Source organism: Psammomys obesus, unplaced genomic scaffold, assembly GCF_907164565.1.
Source record: "Psammomys obesus unplaced genomic scaffold, mPsaObe1.curated_primary_1811, whole genome shotgun sequence".
Taxonomy (NCBI): domain Eukaryota; kingdom Metazoa; phylum Chordata; class Mammalia; order Rodentia; family Muridae; genus Psammomys; species Psammomys obesus.
The window spans coordinates 5732870-5753247 of record NW_026589447.1 but is presented as its reverse complement, the minus strand read 5'-3'; the positions used below and the strand labels follow the sequence as shown (position 1 = coordinate 5753247).

At 41.5% G+C, this 20378-nt stretch overlaps 1 protein-coding gene across 1 annotated transcript in view; it reads left to right on the top strand.

Moving 5' to 3' along the window:
• Positions 1–1189: 1189 nt before the first annotated feature.
• Msn (moesin) overlaps positions 1190–20378 on the top strand; it is a 76333-nt gene continuing 57144 nt past the window's right edge. Inside the window, exon 1 of the mRNA XM_055605088.1 lies at positions 1190–1447. Within this exon, the coding sequence (XP_055461063.1) occupies positions 1436–1447 (12 nt within the window). The 5' untranslated portion in view covers positions 1190–1435. The remainder of the gene's footprint in view (positions 1448–20378) is intronic.

Here is a 20378-nt window from a genome sequence, read left to right as displayed (position 1 = left end):
CAGGTGGGTGTTCTGGTTGCCACTTTTAAATGCCCTTTCCACTATCCTGCATCTGACTCTTCATCATGGAGGTATATGGTACTTTACTTCACAAAAGACACAATCTATATTATTGTATAGTTGCCAGAACTGGAGGGCATATCTTATCTGAGAGACTTACAGTCTTACCCAAAAGTGAACGTGAGCCTGGTTTAGTGGCACATACCTGTAATCTCAGCAGCAGGAGGACTGGGAATCCAAGCCAACTGCCTACTGTTACTATCCTGTATCAAAAAAGTGAATGTGTAGAAGTGGTGTCACACATCTCCAATCCAGTAGAGGTTGTAGGATTATCAGTTTAAGACTAACCGAAATTAAAATAATAAATAGGATTGTGAGTTCAAGATTAACCCAAGCTACATAATGAGTTTAAAGCCAGCTCCGGTGACAAACAGAGCAAAGGAAATGAATGTGTTGGGGAAGGGCTAAAGAAAGGACCAGGACACTGACCTGAGGGAGACTGGGAACTGGGGAAAGAAAGTGAACTTAAAAGGCAAATATTTGGAAAAAGATCTCAATTCTAAAGAAAACGAGGTCCATTCAAGGTAGGAGGAAATGTGACAGGTTAAATGAACCCCGTAGAAGGGAATGGAGTGTTGAGAAGGAGCTGAGGGAGTTTAGTCCAGAAGTTCCCTGAGTAGTACAAGAACTCTGAGGAGCTGCAAAGGACAGTAGAGGATTTGCTCTAGTTCCAGGGATCTTGGGTGAGGCATGATTGGAAGTCAGAGAGAAAAAGAGGAGTTCAGATGTACACAAGGGGAATTTTTTAACCAACAGGGCTGCATAGAGAGGGAACAGGACAGCTCTAATAAGCCACCAGTTCCCAGCAGTGCTAACTCTCAGTCAAGGGCTGCATAAGCATCTGCTAGGGTGTGGCCCCCCAGTCAAGCTGTGGTTCCAACTAAGGGCGGGGTCTGATGGTGCGAACTTCGGAGGGCTGGGGACAGTGAGAAAAGGTGGGAGGGGGCAGAGTGGGCTTGGGTGGGGAGTGGGAGTCCTTTTTAGTGCGTTTTGGCCCCGGGCCCGGCCACCCACGTGGTCGGAGTGGTGGGGCTGGGCTGGGCCGGGCTGGGCCGGGCTGGGCCAGGCTGGGCCGGGCTGGGCCGGGCTGGGCGGGGCGATGCCCAAAGTCTCCGGCAGGCCGGCAGGAGGGCGCGGGGGAGGCGCAGAAGCCCGACCACTAAAGGCGAGCAGCGCAACAGGGGCGGCTCTTTCCTGGGCGGGGTTTGTAAAGTCGTGGTCCGTTAGCAGGAAGCGGAGCAGTCGTCCGACGTTAGAGTGGGATCTAGTCTCAAAACCCGGTTCTCCAGAGTCGTTGTCAAAGTGTACTGCGCGTTCAGAGCACCCGGACCGTTCCTAGCCAAACTTAAGCAACTCCCGTGCCTTTGCCGCCACCATGCCGAAGACGGTGAGTGCCGGGGACTTGTGCTGTTGGCCCTGGGGGCTCCAGTTTGACCCTTGCAACCTTATGGCTGTGGGCTTGGTTTCCCACTAGCCTGCTGAGGATGCCGAACTGTCTGTTAAGGCCCCAGGAACGAGAGGATTGTACAGTCTTAACTTGAGCACTTTAGAGGGTGAGGGGGTGTCCAGACTAGAAGTGTGGCTAAGGAGAGGCCAGCCTTTCTCAGGTTCCAGTTCCCCGCCTCTGGGATGAGGCAGTGGAAACTCTTTGGATAGTCCTTTTTTTCCTAAAGGGTCGTTGGGTTCTGGGAAAAGGACTCTATTTCTGAGAACATTTCCTCGGCCTAGGAATTGGCGCCTTTCTGGAGCAAGGCTACCACTGTTCCAGAAGAACCCCATGGTAAACAGAAGCCTGGAGGAGAGAGGAAGTTGCTCAGGGCGGATCCCGCACACCCAACCACATTTCCCATAGCCGCCCTGCTTCCACTCTACTCCTGATCTGCACCATTCCACCGCTCCTCGGTTTCAACTGCTTTCTCCTGGGAGATGAGGAGAATGTAAAGAGGCTCATCAGCTGGGTTACTTTACCCAGGGGTGCAAATACTTCATAGGCACAAGTCTGTGGAGGGGGCCCACTCAACCTACTGGAAGAGCGGGCAGGTTTCTCTTCCTCTATGAAATCCCTGTCTATCCACTTAGGACTCGTCTGTGAGGTGTGGGTTTTCTCCTGTGGGGGCCACACCTATCTAGTGTGGTGGTTGATTTGAGATCTGTTCTCCACCCCACTGGCTGTTGCTTGAAGAGCAGAAGCCTCCAGGGAGTGAGGCCTAGGGGGGCCGGATGCCCAGTAGGGGGAGGGGTGTGTGCTTGACTAATAAGCCGTGCTTGCTTTTATGCAAGTCACTCCAGGTCCTTGTTCATGAAGGCCCCAGGACCACCGTGGCTTGAGTTTCTTAGGTGAAGGAGCATGTTGGGCACCTATGTTGCTAGCCCATCCATCTCCCTAAGAGTGCCTGAGCCTGGTATAGCTAAAATGTGACTAGGATGCTTGAGAAAGGATGAAGGCCCCTGGGAGTAGAGGAGAGTAAGTAGATCTGGGAGGTCTCTGTTTTTATTGAGGTTTAGTTGCCACCTTGCTGTATTCCAGCTACCCTGCTGAGTCGTTCTTCCTTTCTCAGAACTCTGTTCTTAAACAAAGTTTTTTTTTTCATATGTAAAATTACACTTTGTGGAAGTATATACATATTTGAAATTTTACTTTGTTCTTTCCTGCTTCCCTCATGTAATCTCATTTAATATTCCAATCCGTTTTCTTATCACATGTACTCTGATGTTGGACTTTTTGGCTGTTTTTTTTTGTTGTTGTTTTTTTTTTTTTGAGTCAGGATCTCACCCTATAACCTAAGCTGGCATGGGACTCCCCAGTAATGCAGGCTGGTTTCAGATTTTTGCCAGTCTTCCCGCCTCGGCCTCCACAGTGCTGAAATAACAGGCTTGAGCCACCACACCTGGCTTGTTTCTTTGTTTTGCTAGAAGGTCTGATTTTAGCCTGGGGTGGTCTAGAACACACTTTGTAGCCCGAGATAATCTTTAAAACTCTCAGAAGTCGACTTACTTTACTTTTCCAAGTGCAGAGATTATAGGTTTGAGCCATCACCAAACTGGGCTTCCACTCCTCTGATGTGTACTTAATTATTTCTAAAGTATGAAAGATACAGAATGCTAGCATAAAATCAGATGCCTTCATTTGTGTTAGCCATAGTCAGTTTCACTGCTTTTTTTATGAGACAGGGTTTCTCTGTGTAGCCTTGGCTGTCCTGGAGTCTCTTTGTAGATCAGGCTGGTCTCTAACTCACAGACACCCTCTTGCCTCTGCCTCCCAGAGTATATTTGCCACTAGGCGGTCAGTTTCACTGTTTAAGACAAATTCTCATAGGCAGGGCAGCCTAATTTAAATATGTTGAGATACACATTTCTTGGACTGTTTCTGGTTGATAGTTTCTTAAGTGTGGTCTTTGATGTTTTTCTAGACAAGGTCCCACACTATAGCACAGTCTGGCCTCCAGCTCCTAGCAATCTTGACTTAGCCCTCTGAGTGTACAGATCACAGGCTTTTACAATATGACCAACCCATCTATCACTTCTGGAGAAAAGACAATTCTAACTTAAAGTGGCTTCTCTGGGACTGGAGAGATGGGCCAGTAGTTCTGGTCTCAGTACCCACATGTCAACTTAGAACTGTCTGTAACTCCAGTTCCGGGGGATCTGACTCTCTCTGCTGGTATCCTTAAGCATCAAGTACAAATGTGGTGTACATTACGTACATGAAGCCAAAACATTCATGCACATAATATAAAAATAAATAAATAAATCTTTTTTTGAGATGGTTCTTCCCTTTCAATGTTTAACTTTTTTTTTTTTATCTAATTTTTTTGGGAGACTCTTTTGGATTCCCTAAAAGGAGATTGTGAATTTTCAAGATTCTGAGTTTTTTTTTTTTTCAAACTTAAAATGATTTATTAAGCCTTACAGCTTATTTATTTATTTACTCAACTGCTTTTATGAAACAGGGTCTCATGTATCCCAGGCTAGGTTTGAATTTATAATCCTCTTGGTTCCACCACAAAAGGGCTGGGATTTGTGGCATATGTCGTTATACTTGAATAACTACCAATTTCAACTCTTTCCATTGTACAGGTGGGAAAACTGAAACTGGTGATAGGGGAGGACTGGCCATGAGTGATGCAACATACCAGTAGGAAGGGTACAACTTGGGTCTAGGTCTTAGGGGGTCAGTCTTAGAAAAGCATGTTTGGTTTACTGGAATTTCAGCTCTGACTCAACAGCAGGTCAGGGGAAAAGTGATCAGTGATCATTTGATGGTACCAGCCATGATAGCAGACACAGAGCTCATCTCCTTGAAGTATTTTAAAACTTCTAGGTCTGCATTCAGCTAAACTTTAACAGGGGCTGTATGAACTGTTTATTTTCCTGCCATTCCTAGCATTGCTTGAGCCACTGAAGTGGCACTAAAGTGGTACTTGGTGAATAGGGGCCAGAATTTCAGGCTTCTAACCCTTGAACCAGTCCTGCCTGTACACTTGAGGGTGGGGCAAGGGATCAGGAATGAAGGTTATGTGAGAAGCTTCTGCCTCTGTCCACTGCCCCAACCCCCACAACATTTGTCTCTTTTTTGGAGACAGGTTCTTACTGTATAGCCTAGGGGGGAACATCGTGAAGGCCGCTTGTTTTGTTATGTTGTGACAGGGTCTCATGTTGCTCAGTTTGGATTTGAACTAGATATGTAGCCAAGGATGACCCTGAAATTCCTATCTTACCACCTCAGCCTCCCACATGCTAGGATAACAGATGAGGGAGGTTTACAGTGTCTAGCTTTTCTCCACTTTTTTTTTTTTTAATTTTCCAGTTTACTGAGCTCTTTGTGGAAGTGTAGATGATAGAGAACAGAAGAGGAATCATCTTGGGGATTTCATTTATGGTTGTCCATGAAAATGTCTTGCATAGGGATGGAAAAGTCTAAGCACAAAATAGTCTCTACTCTTCATGTTAATCTTGGGGGAAAGGTTCCTCTGTGAGTCAGTGATGGGGTGGTATTGACTGTATTATATTTTAAGTGCCTGTAATGGCAGCCTGTAAGGGCAGTGCTGCCAGGCATGGTAGTTCATGCCTGTAATTGTAGCACTTGGGAGGCAGGGTGATTGTAGTGAGTTTGAGGCCAGCTTGAGCTATAGAGTGAGGTTGTCTAAAACACCCTAAAACTAACTGTAAGCCAAAAAAGTGGTGTCTTTTCATTGGTCTGTTACTCTCATTCAACTGCTTTAATAGATTGTGGAAATGGAAGGTACATTTAGAGGTCATTTAGTCTTTCCCCATGCCTCCAAATCTAATTCTCTAAGGATGAGAAGTGATGACAGCTACAATTATTCTAAACTCTTTTAATAGTGTTGCTTGGCAACAGTCTTTCTTAGGTTCAATTGTATATTCCTGGGAGTCCACCCCCACCCACACTGGAATTTCTAGACTCAGTGTCCCTGGAGGGGGAGATCTGGCTACCAGCAGTACTATCAGGGTTGACCTCTTTATGGCTACACTGGCTCTGATCTTCTAAAATAGATCTGACTCTGTCTGATCTTTGAAGCATAGAACCGAGCTTATCATATGCTTTTCTTAACTCCCAATCTTTTGCCCTGCTACTGCATCTCATTCTTCTGTCCCTAAAGAGGGAAAACAAACAGTACAAACAAAGAAACAAACAAACAGTACAAACAGGACAAAGGTGGTCTTTGGGGCTGTCTGTTTGTCAGGTCGTGATGAGGATGGTTTTTCACAATTGATTGGTTTTCCTGTTCATCCCTCTTACTTCATGCTTGATAGAGCTGAAAAACTTTGCAATTCCGGGTTCTAATTTGTGGTAGAAGAGCTCTTAGTTTGGAGGGTTAGCTCAGTATTTCATGAACTTGGATGGTGGGTGTTGGGAAATAGAAAGTAAAACTCAACTTAGAATATTTGTTCTCTTTCTATATAAGGAGATGAGAGGTTCTTTGATTTTTAAAGATTTAGAACTAGTGTGTTATTTATATTTGAACAAACAAAAAATTTACTCGAAGCCTGGTGGTGGTGGTATATGCCTTTAATCCTAGTACTAGGGAGAGACACAAGTGGATCTTTCTGAGTTTGAAGCCAGCCTGGTCTATACAGGGTGAGTTCCAGAACAGCCACAGCTACACAGAAAAACCCTATGTGAAGAAAACAACAACAACAAAATTCTTTGCCACTGTTCCTAGGACCTTTAAGGAAGTTCTGTGAATGTACAGATGCTTGCCAATAACTGACATTCTAAATCTTGACTGAGTCTATTTATAAAAGTAAGCAGATACCCTTCTAAAATTTGTTTTTGTTTCTTGAAACCCAAAGTTTCTGTTGGTCCAGATTGGCCTAGAATGCTTAAGAATCTCCTGACTCAGCCTCCTAAAAATATCTTAAGTTGTAATATTAAGCAGAAGACTGAGGAATATTCTATATGTCTCAATTTCCTTAACATTTTGTTAAATCTACAAATATATATGATACAGCTGAGTTAGTTTAAATGAATTGTGCCCATCGAAGTCTCGCAGCAGCAAAACTGAATAAAGGAAATGAATTTCTAACTGATGAAGTAAGTCTGGACATGGTGGTATACACTTGCAATGTTGGCACGTGAGAAGTAGAGGCAGGACTTTCAGGAGTTTAGGGTTATTCCCCACCAAAGAGTGATTTGGAATCCGGCTTGGGCTAATGAAACCTTGTCTCAAAAATAACAGGAAAGTTATCCAAGTAAAGTAGGCTATTAGCTAATTCCTTTTTCTTGGTTCTCAGTATCTCTTCCAAGTTTGTCACAAGGGACCCTTGACAGTGATAGGTAAACTTTAGGGACACTTCTAATATTGATGGCACAGTGGTATAGCCTTGGATTTCTTATTTCTCTCTCTCTCTCTCTGTCTCTCTCTTTTTGAGACAGGGTTTCTCTGGGTAGTTTTGGCTGTCCTGGGCTTACTTTGTAGACCAAGCTGGCCTCAAACTCACAATGACCTGCCTGCCTCTGCCTCTCTGAGTTCTAGGATTACAGGCTTGTGCCTTCACTATCTGCAGATCTCTTATTTGAATATGCATTCTTTCAGACATTCTTTGAAATCTGAGCACCTTTGATGTGCCAGAGGGTACTAGAGATACAGAACTGATAGTGCTTGCCCAAAGTTATTTAACTTGTCTTTATATGCTTCTACATTAATGTTTGTTGAGTACCAGTTTAGAATATAGAGTTTCTGGTTCACTACATTAGCTCTTGCTAATAATACTTGCATGGTGGCTCTTGGCTATTTTTCTGTGGATTCTTGAGCTTTTGCCAGTTTTGTATTTTTCTTTACTGCAAAAAGAAAGAAACCAAGTGAAACTACATTATGAAGGTGGTTAAGTTTATTGAAGAGCTCTTGACAAACAGGAAAAGCTTTATAGGAGTTGGGTGTGGTTACTTCTGCCTGTAATTTCAGCACTCTGGAGAATGAGGCAGGAAGATGCTGTGTGATGTCAATCTAAGCTATACAGTGAGTTCAGTGTCAGCCTGGATAACACAGCAAAGCCTTATCTCCATAAATAAATAAATAGTACCTTTGTAGTTTTCTCTTCCTCTCATCTCACATTGTGAAGTGTCTGTTTGACAGCATAGTATAGATTTCCTCTAGTTTTGCTGAAAGTTTAGGGAGAAATGAGGTTCCTTTTGTGGGGAGAGAAAGCTCTACTGAGACAGGTTTCACATAGCCCAGGCTTGCCTTGAACTAGCTGGAAGTTATGAAGGTATATAGTTGAGTAGTCTGGTATATTGGTAGATGTTAAGAAGATGGTGAAGATAAACAAATCTTCTAAGGTGTGTACTACCAATGAGCTGAAGACTAGGTACCACAGGGTGCAGCACTTCAAAAAAAGAATACATCTACATTTGGAGCAGCCCAGAACTTCCTCAGCTTTAAGATTTGCTTTAGCTAATTGTTTTTGGGGATGAGCAGGGTTTCTCACAGGAGTATGTTGAACTGCAGAACATCTGAGCTGGCCTTGTAGTTCAGCCTTTCATGTTTTAGATGAATACACTGAAGCCTACAATAAGGAAGGGATTTGAGTGAGCTGATAACAGTGCTAGGACACCTTGCCTAATGGCAGTATAAGGAAGAAGTATAGTGTTTTCTGACTAAGCTGGGGGTGACTTGACCATCATGTTAGTGACTGTACAGCAATCACCATGAACTTTGAAAGATGGAGATAGTTCAAGTCCTGGACTTTTCTGAACTCTAGCACTCCCTAGATGTTTTCTCTTGCCTGTGAAGGGTGGTAGAAGACAGATGCTTGAAGGACCATAGTGAGAGGATAGTTACCCATTTTCCTGCTTCAGACTAGGCCTTCTTGTCCTAAGAGTTGTAGTTTTCTTTGCAACAGGATTTCTAGCCCAAAGTTGAATACGACATAGTTATGTTGCTGAGGCTGACTTTGCTTATCCTTGTGCTTTCATTCCTTCAAGTGCTGGGATTACAGGTGATCATTACAATGACAAAGTCTTTTGAATCCTTTAAATTTCATTTCTTTTCTTTCTTTGTACATGTTTGTATGTGCATGTGTATACACATGTGTGTGTGTGCATGTGCATATGGTGTCTCTGTGTGTGTGTTTGTTTGAGCATCGACATGTGGCATGTGTGGAGGCCAGAGGACACTTTACAAGTATCAGTTCTCTCCTTCTACCATGTTGAACTCACATTATCAGGCATGGTAGCCAGCCTTTTTACCAGCTGAGCCATCTCACTGTCCTTCTTTTTTATTTATTTATTTATTTATTTTTGTTTTGAAACAACTTATGTAGCCCAGGTTGGCCTTGAATTTGCTATGCAACTGAGTCTGTGAATTTCTGACCTTCCTGCCTCTGTCTCCCAAGTGTTGGGAATACAGACTTGTACCTCCATGCCTGTCAAGCTCTGACCTCTTTGAATTCAAGCTTGACCATCTCTTGTGTTAGAAGAACACTATGGTTAGAAGAACATGTGTTTTTCTAATTTAATGACAGTATTCACTGTTGTAGCAACCATTTTAATATAGTTTAGAGTCAACTGATCTCAGCTCTCAACACTCACCTCTAGGTGCTTTGCTAGTGGGTTAAGTCTTGGGAAGGTAGCCAGCAAACATGCACTTTTCAGGCTTTCCTAGAAAGTGTATAGTATTAAAAGGTACAGACGGCAGAACTAGATTTCCTGGACTCAGGTTCCAGCTGTGTGACCAATAAATTGTTCCTAACATGCACAAGGCCCTGGGTTCCATCTCCAGAACTAAAAGGAAAAGAAGCTAAGTAACTTAACCAAGCTGTAACTTGTTAGTCACATAGCTGTAATTTTAATACAAGCTGTCTGGTTCTACAGTCTATGAATTTCCCTTTCCTTCTCCATTCCTCTTCTCTTTATCCCCCTTCTCCAGTCCCTCACTTCAGTTTTGTTGTTATTTGTTTTTGTTTTTTGACAAGGTAATATTTTGTAGATTAGGCTGGCCTTGAACTTGCCATCATACTTTTGCTTCTGCTTCTTGAGTGATAGACTTACAGGCATGTGTTACCGTCCATGCCTAGATTTTTTTTTCTTTTGAGTGGAGTCATATTAGGTGGCTAAGGCTGGTCTCTGAACTCCTGGTTTCAAATGGTCCTTCTGGTTTTGGCCTCCTAAATAGCTAGGACTACATATATGGCACAAACATGCCTCGGTATGTTACTTCTGAGCCTTATTATCTCAACTGTAATTTGAAGCTAATACCTGCTTCCTAGGGTTATGCCATTTAAGTGAGATGATTTATTTTAAGTGCCTAGCATCAAATACTGCCATATAAATGTAACCACCAATTATTATTTTTTTTATTAATTACACTTTATTCATTTTGTATCCCCCCATAAGCCCCTCCCTCCTCCCTTATTCCACCCTCCCTCCCCTTTCTGCATGCATGCCACTCCCCAAGTCCACTGATAGGGGAGGTCCTCCTCTCCTTCTTTCTGATCTTAGTCTATCAGTTCTCATCAAAAGTGGCTGCATTGTCCTCTACTGTGGCCTGGTAAGGCTGCTCACCCCTCAGAGGGAAGTGATCAACGAGCAGGCCAATCAGATTATGTCAGAGGCAGTCCCTCTTCCCATTACTATGTAACCCACTTGGACACTGAACTGCCATGGGCTATACCTGATAACCACCAATTATTAATATGTCTAACTGTCTACTAGGAGCTCCCTCTTCATAATTTATTGATTGTTACACTTACTATAAGGAATATAAATACAATGAATAGAGAATACAATTCATGCCTTTAAAATGTTCTCATTTAATTAAAGATTTAGGGATACCTCATTCTTATAAGCAGTTTGATAAAAACACTTTACATTTTCTATAGATTTTGTAGTTTACTAGGACATTAGTTGGGCTTTAAAGAGGTACACACTTGGGGTCAGTGGCTATTCTGGGTGTGAAAAATGATAGGATTTTAGTGTAAGGGGGTAAACCAGGTGGTTTTTAGGCCAGTGCCCTTTTGAAATAGTTCTTTCTTCATTGGTAAACCTTCAGAAAGGTCTGTGAAGGATACTGTACTTTCAGGTTTCTGAAACTGTGAATTAATTCTAGTAAAATCTGCTATTTTTCTTACCCCAGTAGGTTTCTAAATGGCTCTAGGAGATGGTTTGGTGGGTGAAGTGCATGCTACACAAGCATGAGGTCACTAGTTTGGATTCCCAGAATCCATGTTAAGGGTTCATTTACAATTCCCAAGCTCATACTGCAATATAGGAGGCAGAGGAAAATCCTGGAAGCATATGGGCCTGGTGCCCTGGAGTGAAGTAGCAGAAACAAGAGACACTTTTTTTTTTTTTTGAGACAGGGCTTCTTTTTGTAGCCTTGGCTGTCCTGGACTTACTTTGTAGACCAGGCTGGCCTCAAACTCACAGAAGTCTGCCTGCCTCTGCCTCCTCAGTGCTGGGGTTATAGGCATGAGCCATTGTGCCTGGCTTTATATACTGTTTTTTTTTTTTTTTCTTATCTTTTCTTTTGGTTTTTCCAGACAGGGTTTCTCTCTGTATCCTTGGCTGTGCTGGACTCGCTTCGTAAATGAGGCTGTCCTTGAAATCATAGAGATCTGCCAGCCTTTGTCTCTCTGAGTGCTGGGGTTATAGACTTGGGCCACCATGCCAGGCTGAGACACCCTCCTTAATAAAGGGAAGCCTAGGACTGATAATTGAGGTTGTCCACTGGTCCTCCACATGCATTTTATGGCATGTGTTTACACATGAAATGCACATGCATGCATGAACACCTACATGCACATATGTTGAGAAATGTTTTTTCCTAATGCTTCCGTTTGAGCTAAGCCAAGAAATGGAACTCAGTGAAGACTTTATTTTCCCACTAGCTTTGCTGTGAGATGAGGTGTTTGGTAGAAAAAAAAGGGGGGAGGGATGATTTCTCAGTGTGTGATTGTGACAGATGGAGAAGTATGATGCTTTCTGACCGGAACCTACCTATAGCATAGGTACCTTGAACATGAAGACAGATTTTTGCTGTAATTTTTCAGGTACAGCTTTTTGGGTGTGTCTAACAACAGATCTAATACGGTTTTTAAATTTATTTTTCACTTGTGAAAATTTGATGGAAAGTTTGTGTGACCGTGATACTGATTGAGGCAAAATATGGAAAGAGGAAGAGTTGAGGTTTGAACATTTGGTGATTCAGAGCAAAATAGAGTCCTGAAAAATTACGTCCTGGTTATGTGTTTGGGAGCTAATGGGGCCAACACCTGTGAGAGGAAATAAGCTTATCTATGGGGCATGGTCAGTATTTTCTTCTCTTTAGTTCTCATCTCTCTAAAAACATAGGATGGATAATATAGGCCCATTATTAATATTATATTTTGAGATAAGGTGTTACCATGTAAACCAGAGTGGCCTCAAACTCAGAGATCTACCTTTACCTCCTGAATTCTGAGATTAAACGTATGTGCCACTAAGCCTGGAAAACCATGCTATTCTTAAAGTAGCTGAAGTAGTTTCTAATCATATCATTTTGTTTTAATCTTTCCTCATCCTTGGGTCTGGTCTTTTTTCAAAAATCTCTGTTGGGTATTTGATTATATCTCACGGATCTTTATTACTTGCTAAAATGTTTAATCTGTGGTATGCATGGGGTTGGAGGTGTCAAGGGAACATGTAGTATGATTGTCATTAATTAAAATGCACAAATCTTTGCTGTCTTCAAGGGTTTAAACTACACTTCTTGACCATCATTGTTGATACTTGAGAGAGACTGACAAACCTATAAATGTTATTTTACTTAAACCTCAAAGTTATATGGACTTTTTGCCCTTGGATTTGCTTTTTTTTTTTTTTCCTTTAGCATGAAAATATCAGCAACATTAGAAATATGTAAAAGTGGAACTTTTTTTTCCCCCAGGTTCATTATTGCCCTTGGTCCCTAGGACATGGTGAATCTAGCATATGCTTGGCAAAAATATTGGCCATTTTAATTCAGGGTTACTTTACTTCTCTACTTTGTGTACTTGGAGGGCTGCTCATGAAGTGTTTAGGTGAGTCTGGGAACAATTTACCCTATTTGTCTTTCTGCAATAAGCTAAGCATTTTCTTAGGATTGGAAGTTTGCCTCCTGGCCAAAGGCCAGTTGCCAGAGGAAACCAGTGACTAAAGGCTTCCTCCCCATGATATCACCTTCTGGAACCATTCCTCATGATTCCCTACAAATAGAGTGACCTTATTTGGCTATTTTTTGCCCCCCTCAAATACCCACCTTACCTCAACTGATCTCCTGTTCTTCATAACAGGGACTACCTCTTTAGTTTTTGCAATGCTACCTGTAAGCTTTTCTCCTTAGTTTGAGCCCTAAGAGGAGGAGGAATGGGAAGTGAGAAGGATGACAGAGAGTGTGAGCGAGCTCTGGAATGATTGTGATTTCTCCACCCTGCTTTCTTATCTTTTCTTTCCCTCTTGTCCCCGCATAGTTACCCTTCTTCAGTTTCTTACCAAGCTCTCTGACAGCTTAAGTGTGGTCTTGCTTGGCCTGAAAAGGCATAGGAGATGGGGTAGGGCTAGGGCTCTCAGCATCTGAAAGTGTTCTTTTGGAGTAGGTAAAGCCTTCCAAAGCAGTTAAGGCCAAGTCTTGGTGTGTGCCCATTGTATGCCCAGGTTTCACTTGACTTTCCTGAGCTTAGTCAAAGGTCCATCTGCCTCCTTTTCCCAGTCCTCAGATTCGATTAGAAAAGTAGAATTTTTGATGCATTAAAGCTTTAGGCACTTGTCTCATTCATTGTGGTTTTTTTTTTTCCTGCTTTAAAATTTTGTTTTCAGGTTTGTTTAGGTTATTTTATGTGTATGAGTGTTTTGCCTGCCTGTATGTCTGTGCAACATTTGGATGCCTGGTCTGAGGAGCTCAGAAAAGGATGTCAGAACCCCGGGAACTGGAGTTAAGGGTTTATTGTGAACTGCAGTCTAGGTGCTGGTAACTGAACCCGGGTCCTCTCTAAGAACAGCAAGTGCTTGTTGAGTCATCTCTCCAACCACTTCCCCACCCGCCCCCCCTCACTTTTCTGATTTTTAGTAGAAATTGTCCGATGGAAATAGTAGTCGGCTGAATAAGCCTGAATAAGAACATCTGCTTTTAGCCTCTGCCTGGGTGACCTTGGACAAATAATTTTCATACCTTATTTTTTTTTATATATGAAACAGGTATTCTGATAATACGTTTACTTTTGAAGAGAATAGGAAGATGTTTGTGTAACAACGTTGAACAGCGAGTGTTTGAAGTTGTCATGTCCCCTTTGAAATGACAATGAGGATGTTTTTCTCTCCCAGATATCAGTATAGAGACCAACTCTATTTCCAGGAGCCCTGCTGTGGGGACAATGACTTGGGAAAACAGCTATTGACAGTAAACCTTGGTCAAGGACTTTCAATTCAATATGATGACTTAGAGTTCCTGGTTACTTTGGGTTATTGTTGACTCCAGAGAGAATAGAAAACCCTCAGAATGGTCATCCTTCTAAGAGGAAAGGGGATGACCAAGAAACAAACTAAACATGAAGCAACCTTTTGGGGGCTATGAGATTAGTTTTATTTTGAGTCTTGACTTACTAAGATTTCCTCTTGTCTGAGTCACTGGTGTTTTTGCTGTCCTTGTAGAGTGAAAACTGTATGTGTGGCATTGGGTGGAATGAAGAGCACTAGTTTCTAGCCAGGGAGTTTATTAGAACACACTTGTCTATTTCCATCCTTAGTGTTGAGCTTTCAACTGAATCTGCAATATATGAATATTTTGTTAGACCTATAGATCAAAGGTGATGTGGTTACAAACCTAATGTGAAGGTGTGTTACACCGATACAGCATAAGAAAGAATATGCTTTTACTTCTTCCCTATCTTCTCTGTCTTTGTCCAGTACTTGCTTGTAAATCCCATGTTGTATCTCAGCCTTTTAGAAAGTGGCCTTGAACGTGGACTCTGAAGTATTGGTATCTTCCTCCTTTTAGGAACAATTTTCTTAGGCAGCTAACCTAGAGATGACTTAGTTGTGGAAAGCTGGATGGTGCTGTTTGTAATGACTGTCTTTCCCAGAATCTAGCTGGAATAGCTTCTGCATCATAAAATTTCTTCTGCTTTTTTGGCAGCTCCTCATTTTTCTATGGTCCCCAAATGGGATCTACCAGTTGCAAGTGGTAGATCAAAATGGTTTTTGCTGAGAGTGTAGGCAAGCAGGTCAGTGAAGGAAAGTAATATACAATTAAACAGAAGAATAGGATGGGGCTTTATTATTTTTTTATTTTCTTTTTTTTTGTAAAAGGCCCCATGGCACATGAGAACATTTAGCACACTCAGAGAACAATCCTTCAAAAACCTACTACTTTAGCATATTAGTTCTTACTTATATTTCTTGTCATGTGTTACATTTATACTTTAGTTTTTCTATGGCACAGTGATTTGTAAATAAGTATTTCTACTTCTTTACCCCCTAGAAAAATACATCTCTTATAAATGATTGGCTAAATGCACATTTAGAATTATTTTTCTCAATATTCTTGATATTCCAAGCTGGCCTGGAATTTACTGTGTAGTCCGCACTGGCCTTGAATGTAGGGAAACTGTCAGACTTCAGGCCCTGAAGGGTTGGGAATGTAGGTGAACATCACCACTCCTGGTCATAGTTTTTTAAAAAGTGAACATTTTGGGTTGTGGTTGTAGATGAGTTGGTTGAGTGCTTTATTTGCATGAAAAAGATCCTGGGTTTGACTCTTAGTGCTACATAAGATGAATGTGGTGGTATATGCTGTAATCCCCAAATCACTTATGTGGTGCAGGTCCTAGAATTGAGTACAAGATCATCCTTTGCTTCAAAGTAATTTGTAGGCCAGTCGAAGGTACATGAGACCCAAACTTAAAAAAAAAATAATGGCATTATGATATTTCATCCAATGACTACATGTTTTTTATAGACATAATGAGTTTCCAGATTTTTTTTTTTTTTACTTCAGTAAACTTGTGGATTTTAAATTTCTGGTTACCCTTACCTGAAGAAGTGACCGTCTTTAGATGGTGATTGTTAGAGACATACAAAATTTCTTTCCTTTTTTTTTTTCTTTCCTTTTTTAAATGTGTGTTTGATACAGGATCTCTTATAAGTCAGTCCATTGTAGCCTTAACCTTAAAATATGGACAAGGATCCAATGATAACCCTGAACTCCTTTTTCTGCTGCCTCTATCTAACAAGTGGCAGGACTAAATGCCTGTACTGCCTTACTAAGTCTCTGTGCCCAACTTAGTTTTGAGATGGGATGTCACTCTGTAGCCCATAGTGGCCTGACCTAAAGCGTAGCCCAGGCTTACTGTTTTCTTTCCTTAGCTTCTTGAGTAGTAGGATTCCAGCATGGGCAAACCTTTGTTTAGTCAGCAATAGACACAGAGATGAAGAAGCAGCAGCAGTTTATGTAAGGGAACCTGCATGAGACATGGAAGGTACTGATAATAGACAAAAGACGCTGTGTGTGTGGGTGTGTGTGTGGGTGTGTGTGTGTGTGTGTATGTGTGGTGTAGTGTAGTTTTAATGAAGGAAGAATGGCCTGAATCCGTGCATAGAAAGTTCAACTTTTCTGGTTTTGACTTACATGTGCTTGTTGACGATGCCACCCCCACCATATGTTTGTGTTATTTATGTATTTGTTTGTTTGTCTGCCTGTTTGTTTATTGGGACAAGATTTCAATGTGTAAGATTAAATGTGCTTGTTGACTGTACCACACCACCATGTGTTTCACTATATATTTATTTATTTATCTATTTATTTATTTATTATCTGTTTGTTTGTTCAGACAAAATTTCAGTGTATAACCCAGGGTGGCCTGGAACACATTAGGTATAAAAGGAGATTGGTCTCATAAAAGATACCATCTTGCCTCAGCTTCCCAAGTACTGGGACTGCAAGTATAACTCACCATGTCCTGCCACTAAACAGCTTTTTAAAGTTGTCACTTGGTTGTACCCTATCATATCCCTTTCAGAGGTCAGAGATGCCATGGCTTTCCTGAGGCCAGCACAGGAACCTCATAGCCTAGTTCTTTTTAGAAGGAAGGATATGGAACATGGTTCCAGCTGCTTCAGCAGGTCTTGGACGTGCTCAAGAATGGCTACAAGTAGCTGAGGTGAGGGTTGGTTCCCTTTTCCTATCTCTTTAGTGAGTGTTGCTAGAGAAGAAGGGATCATAACCCTCTTTTAGATAAAGGTAGAAGTATTTATAGATGCTGCAGATAAACTAGGACCCTTTCAGGTCTCCTGACCCCAAATTTTCTGTGTATTGTTAGAACGTTTTTATGTCTTGCCACTGATTATACAGTTTTCAGAGGCCTACTTATCCCACCTGTTTTGGGCAAACAGGTTATGGCAAAACCATCAAAGTTTTTGGGGACAGCAGCTACTCTTTTGTTGTTTATTCCTTTTTTTTTTCAATAGGGTATCATGTATCTTAGCCTGACCCATGCCACTGTATCAGCCAAGGGTGATCTTGAATTCCTGACTCTCCTGCCTCCATCACCCAAGTTTTGGAATTAAAGGTATGTGCCAACATGTCTGTTTTATGCAGTGCTGGGGTTTGCTGGGCTTTGTGCATGCTAGGCAAGTATTTTACCAGTTGAGCTATATCCCTAGACCTGGGAAGATATTCTTGATATAGCATGCTTTTGGTCTTTACCATATACTACAGATAGCTTTTTGCTGCTGTTTTGGTTATTTGGAAGACTACCATAGAACTCTGTGTCTTGTAAAGAAGCACATTATTTTATTCTGTGGATAATATCTTGGTCAATTGTAAAACACAATTGGAAGTGTCTTATTCAAAGTCTTGTAGTTGATCTGGGGATATAGCTCAGTAGAGTACTGGGTTTGATCAGTAGAGCTCTAGATTTGATCCCTAGCACTGCATAAATCATGCATGGTGGTACACACATATTATGCTAGCATGCAGGAGGATCAGAAGGTCAAGGTCATACTCATATATACTGAGTTTGAGACCAGTTTGGGATATGCGAGACCCTTTCACAAAACAAATCAGAAAAGTCATGTAGTTAAATCATCTGCAGAAAACTGTTTTTGAAGTAGAGACCCCTCTCAGGATTATATTCTTAGTATTGTATTAGCTGAACCCACTGCAGTGGTTCTCAACCTTCCTAATGCTGTGACCCTTTAATATAGTTCCTTACAATGTGGTGACCCCCAACCATAAAATTATTTCCATTGCTACTCCATAACTAGAATTTTGCTACTGTTAAGAGTTGTAAGGTATCTTACAATATCTGATATGCCACCCCAAAGGGGACACAACCGACATGTTGAGAACTGTTGCACTAGAGTGTAAGCCAAATCCACTAGAATGTAAGCTTCATGAGAACAGAGATTGGTTCCTTCTGTCTACTGTATATCCTCCATAGCATATTGCTTGAAACCGACTAGGTACTCAAGACATGTATGTTGAATAGATAGATCTGCCAGCAAGCCAAACAACTCCATAGTCTACTGAAAAGCACCTAGGGTAGATTTATTTGGTTCTCTGCAGAGTGGAGTGTAATAGTGCCAGGGAATGGAAAGGCATCGTTCTTCTTGTGTACCCTATAGTGCCCGTTTTTTAATGTGAGTGTTCAGCCTAAACACAGTCAGTTTCCACTCTCCCTTTCCATGCCTTCACATACTAGTTTTCATGCCAAGCGGGAGTATTGAAATGAAAGCTTTTAGTGGGATCTCATAAGCAGCTGTGTGAGCATTTCAATCTGCCTTTGTGGAGCGGCCCAGAGTTTGGCTGTAGAGTACATATTTGAGGCATTACCTAGTGTAATTTTTTTGTATGTGTTGTGCTCATTATGGCACTGCCAGTACACAGGACTGAATTATGTAATCAAATCCGAAGAGGTTTGGGCAGAGCCAGGCATGGATGGGCTAGGTAACAGGGAAATCCTGGAGATCATCTTTTGGATGTACCCAACAGTATTGCTACTATGGCCACAAACTGTATGACTGCCTGAGAGCCCAGAGCTGCCTATCTTTGGAAATTTGGTCGTGCTTTAGTCTTTTATGGGAAATAGAGAGGTTTTTCTTCTACTCACTTCTGAGATGGAGATGTGTTCCGCATTGGAAGGCACAGTATTAAGCTGCTTAGTAGGTAAGGCTGCATTAAATAGGACCTCAGTTTTTGTCCTATTTTTGAGATAGGGCCTCACTATTCAATGTTGGATGGTCTGGTACTTGGAATGCAAACCAGGCTGGCTGCTTTGGACTCAAAGAGATTTGTCTGCCTCTGTTTTCCAAGTATTGGGATTAAAGGTGTGTGTGATCACACCCAATGGTTACCTTATTAATAAAGGAATTTTTCATTTGGTTTTAAAGGAATTTTTCTGTCTTATTTTAAAGTGCTGAGCTAGACATTGTGCCAAGAATGTTAGTAGACATAGACTGTAGGATAGATTGCAATACAGGTTGTTTTTATTTTACAATTTTGAACTTTACTTTTTGGCAGTACTAGGAATTCAACCTAGGGCCTTGAATATGCCAGGCAAACACTCTAATTCTAAACCACATTTCCAGCATTCTTTCTTCTTTAAATTTTTATTTTATTATGTACTATTCTTAAATAGTTCATGTAACTAAGGCTTGCCTTAAACTTATTGAATAGGCTGAGGATAACCTTCAATTTATGATCCTTTTGCTTCTCACTGAGTTCTGGTATTACAGGTGTATGCTATCGTGCTTGGTAAGTACTTTTCTTTTTTTATTTTGGAAGGTCTTATTAAATTAAACTTAAGCTCTTTCAGTAGGTCAAGCAGGCCTTGAACTGCCTTAGCCCACCTACTGAGTAGCTAGGTTTACAGGCAAATAGGCCCAGATATTTGTTTGTCTTTCTTACCTTCCTTCCTTTTTTGATTTTTTTGAGGCAGAGTCTCTCCATGTAGCCCTGCCTGTCCTGAAATTCTCAATGTAGACCAACGTAGTCTCAAACTCACCTGCCACTGCCTCCCAAGTACTGGGATTGAAGCTGTGTACCACCATTGTTTACACTGTGAAGTGAATACATTATTGGATTTGAGAAAAAAAAAAAAAACACAAACAACAAACACCCTAGGGCCAGGTATGGTGATGTACATCTGTAATTCTAGTACTGCAGCATCAGAGAGAAAGGATCATACATTTGAGAACAGACTACTTTACATAGTGAATTCCAGGCCAGCTAGGGCTTTTAAGTGAGACTCTGTCTTAGGGTTTTATTGTTATGATAAGACACCGTGACTGTGTCAATGCTTAGGTAGGAAATCACTTAATTGGGGTTAGGTTATAATTCAGAGGATTAATCCATTATCATCATGGTGGCATGTAGGCAAACATGGTGCTGGAGAAAAAACTGAGAGTTCTACATCTAGATCCTCAGCTAGCAGGAAGAGAGATCCACATTGGGCTTGGCTTGAGCATCTGAAACCTCAAAACCCGCCCCTCATAGTGATACTCTTCATCTACCTACTCCAACAAGGCCATACCTCCTAACAGTGCCACTCCCTATAACCTATGTAACTGTTTTCGTTTTCATTCAAACCATCACACCCTTTCAATCAAACAAACAAATGAAAAGAAATGCGCAAAACTGGAAATTATGAAGTCTGTCTTCTGTTCCTGATTCTCTTTTGAGGGGACCACTTTTAACCATTGTGAATATAGGCTAACCTTTTCTTTTCTTTTCCCTTTCCTTTCCTTTCCTTTCCTTTCCTTTCCTTTCCTTTCCTTTCCTTTCCTTTCCTTTCCTTTCCTTTCCTTTCCTTTCCTTTCCTTTCCTTTCCTTTCCTTTCCTTTCCTT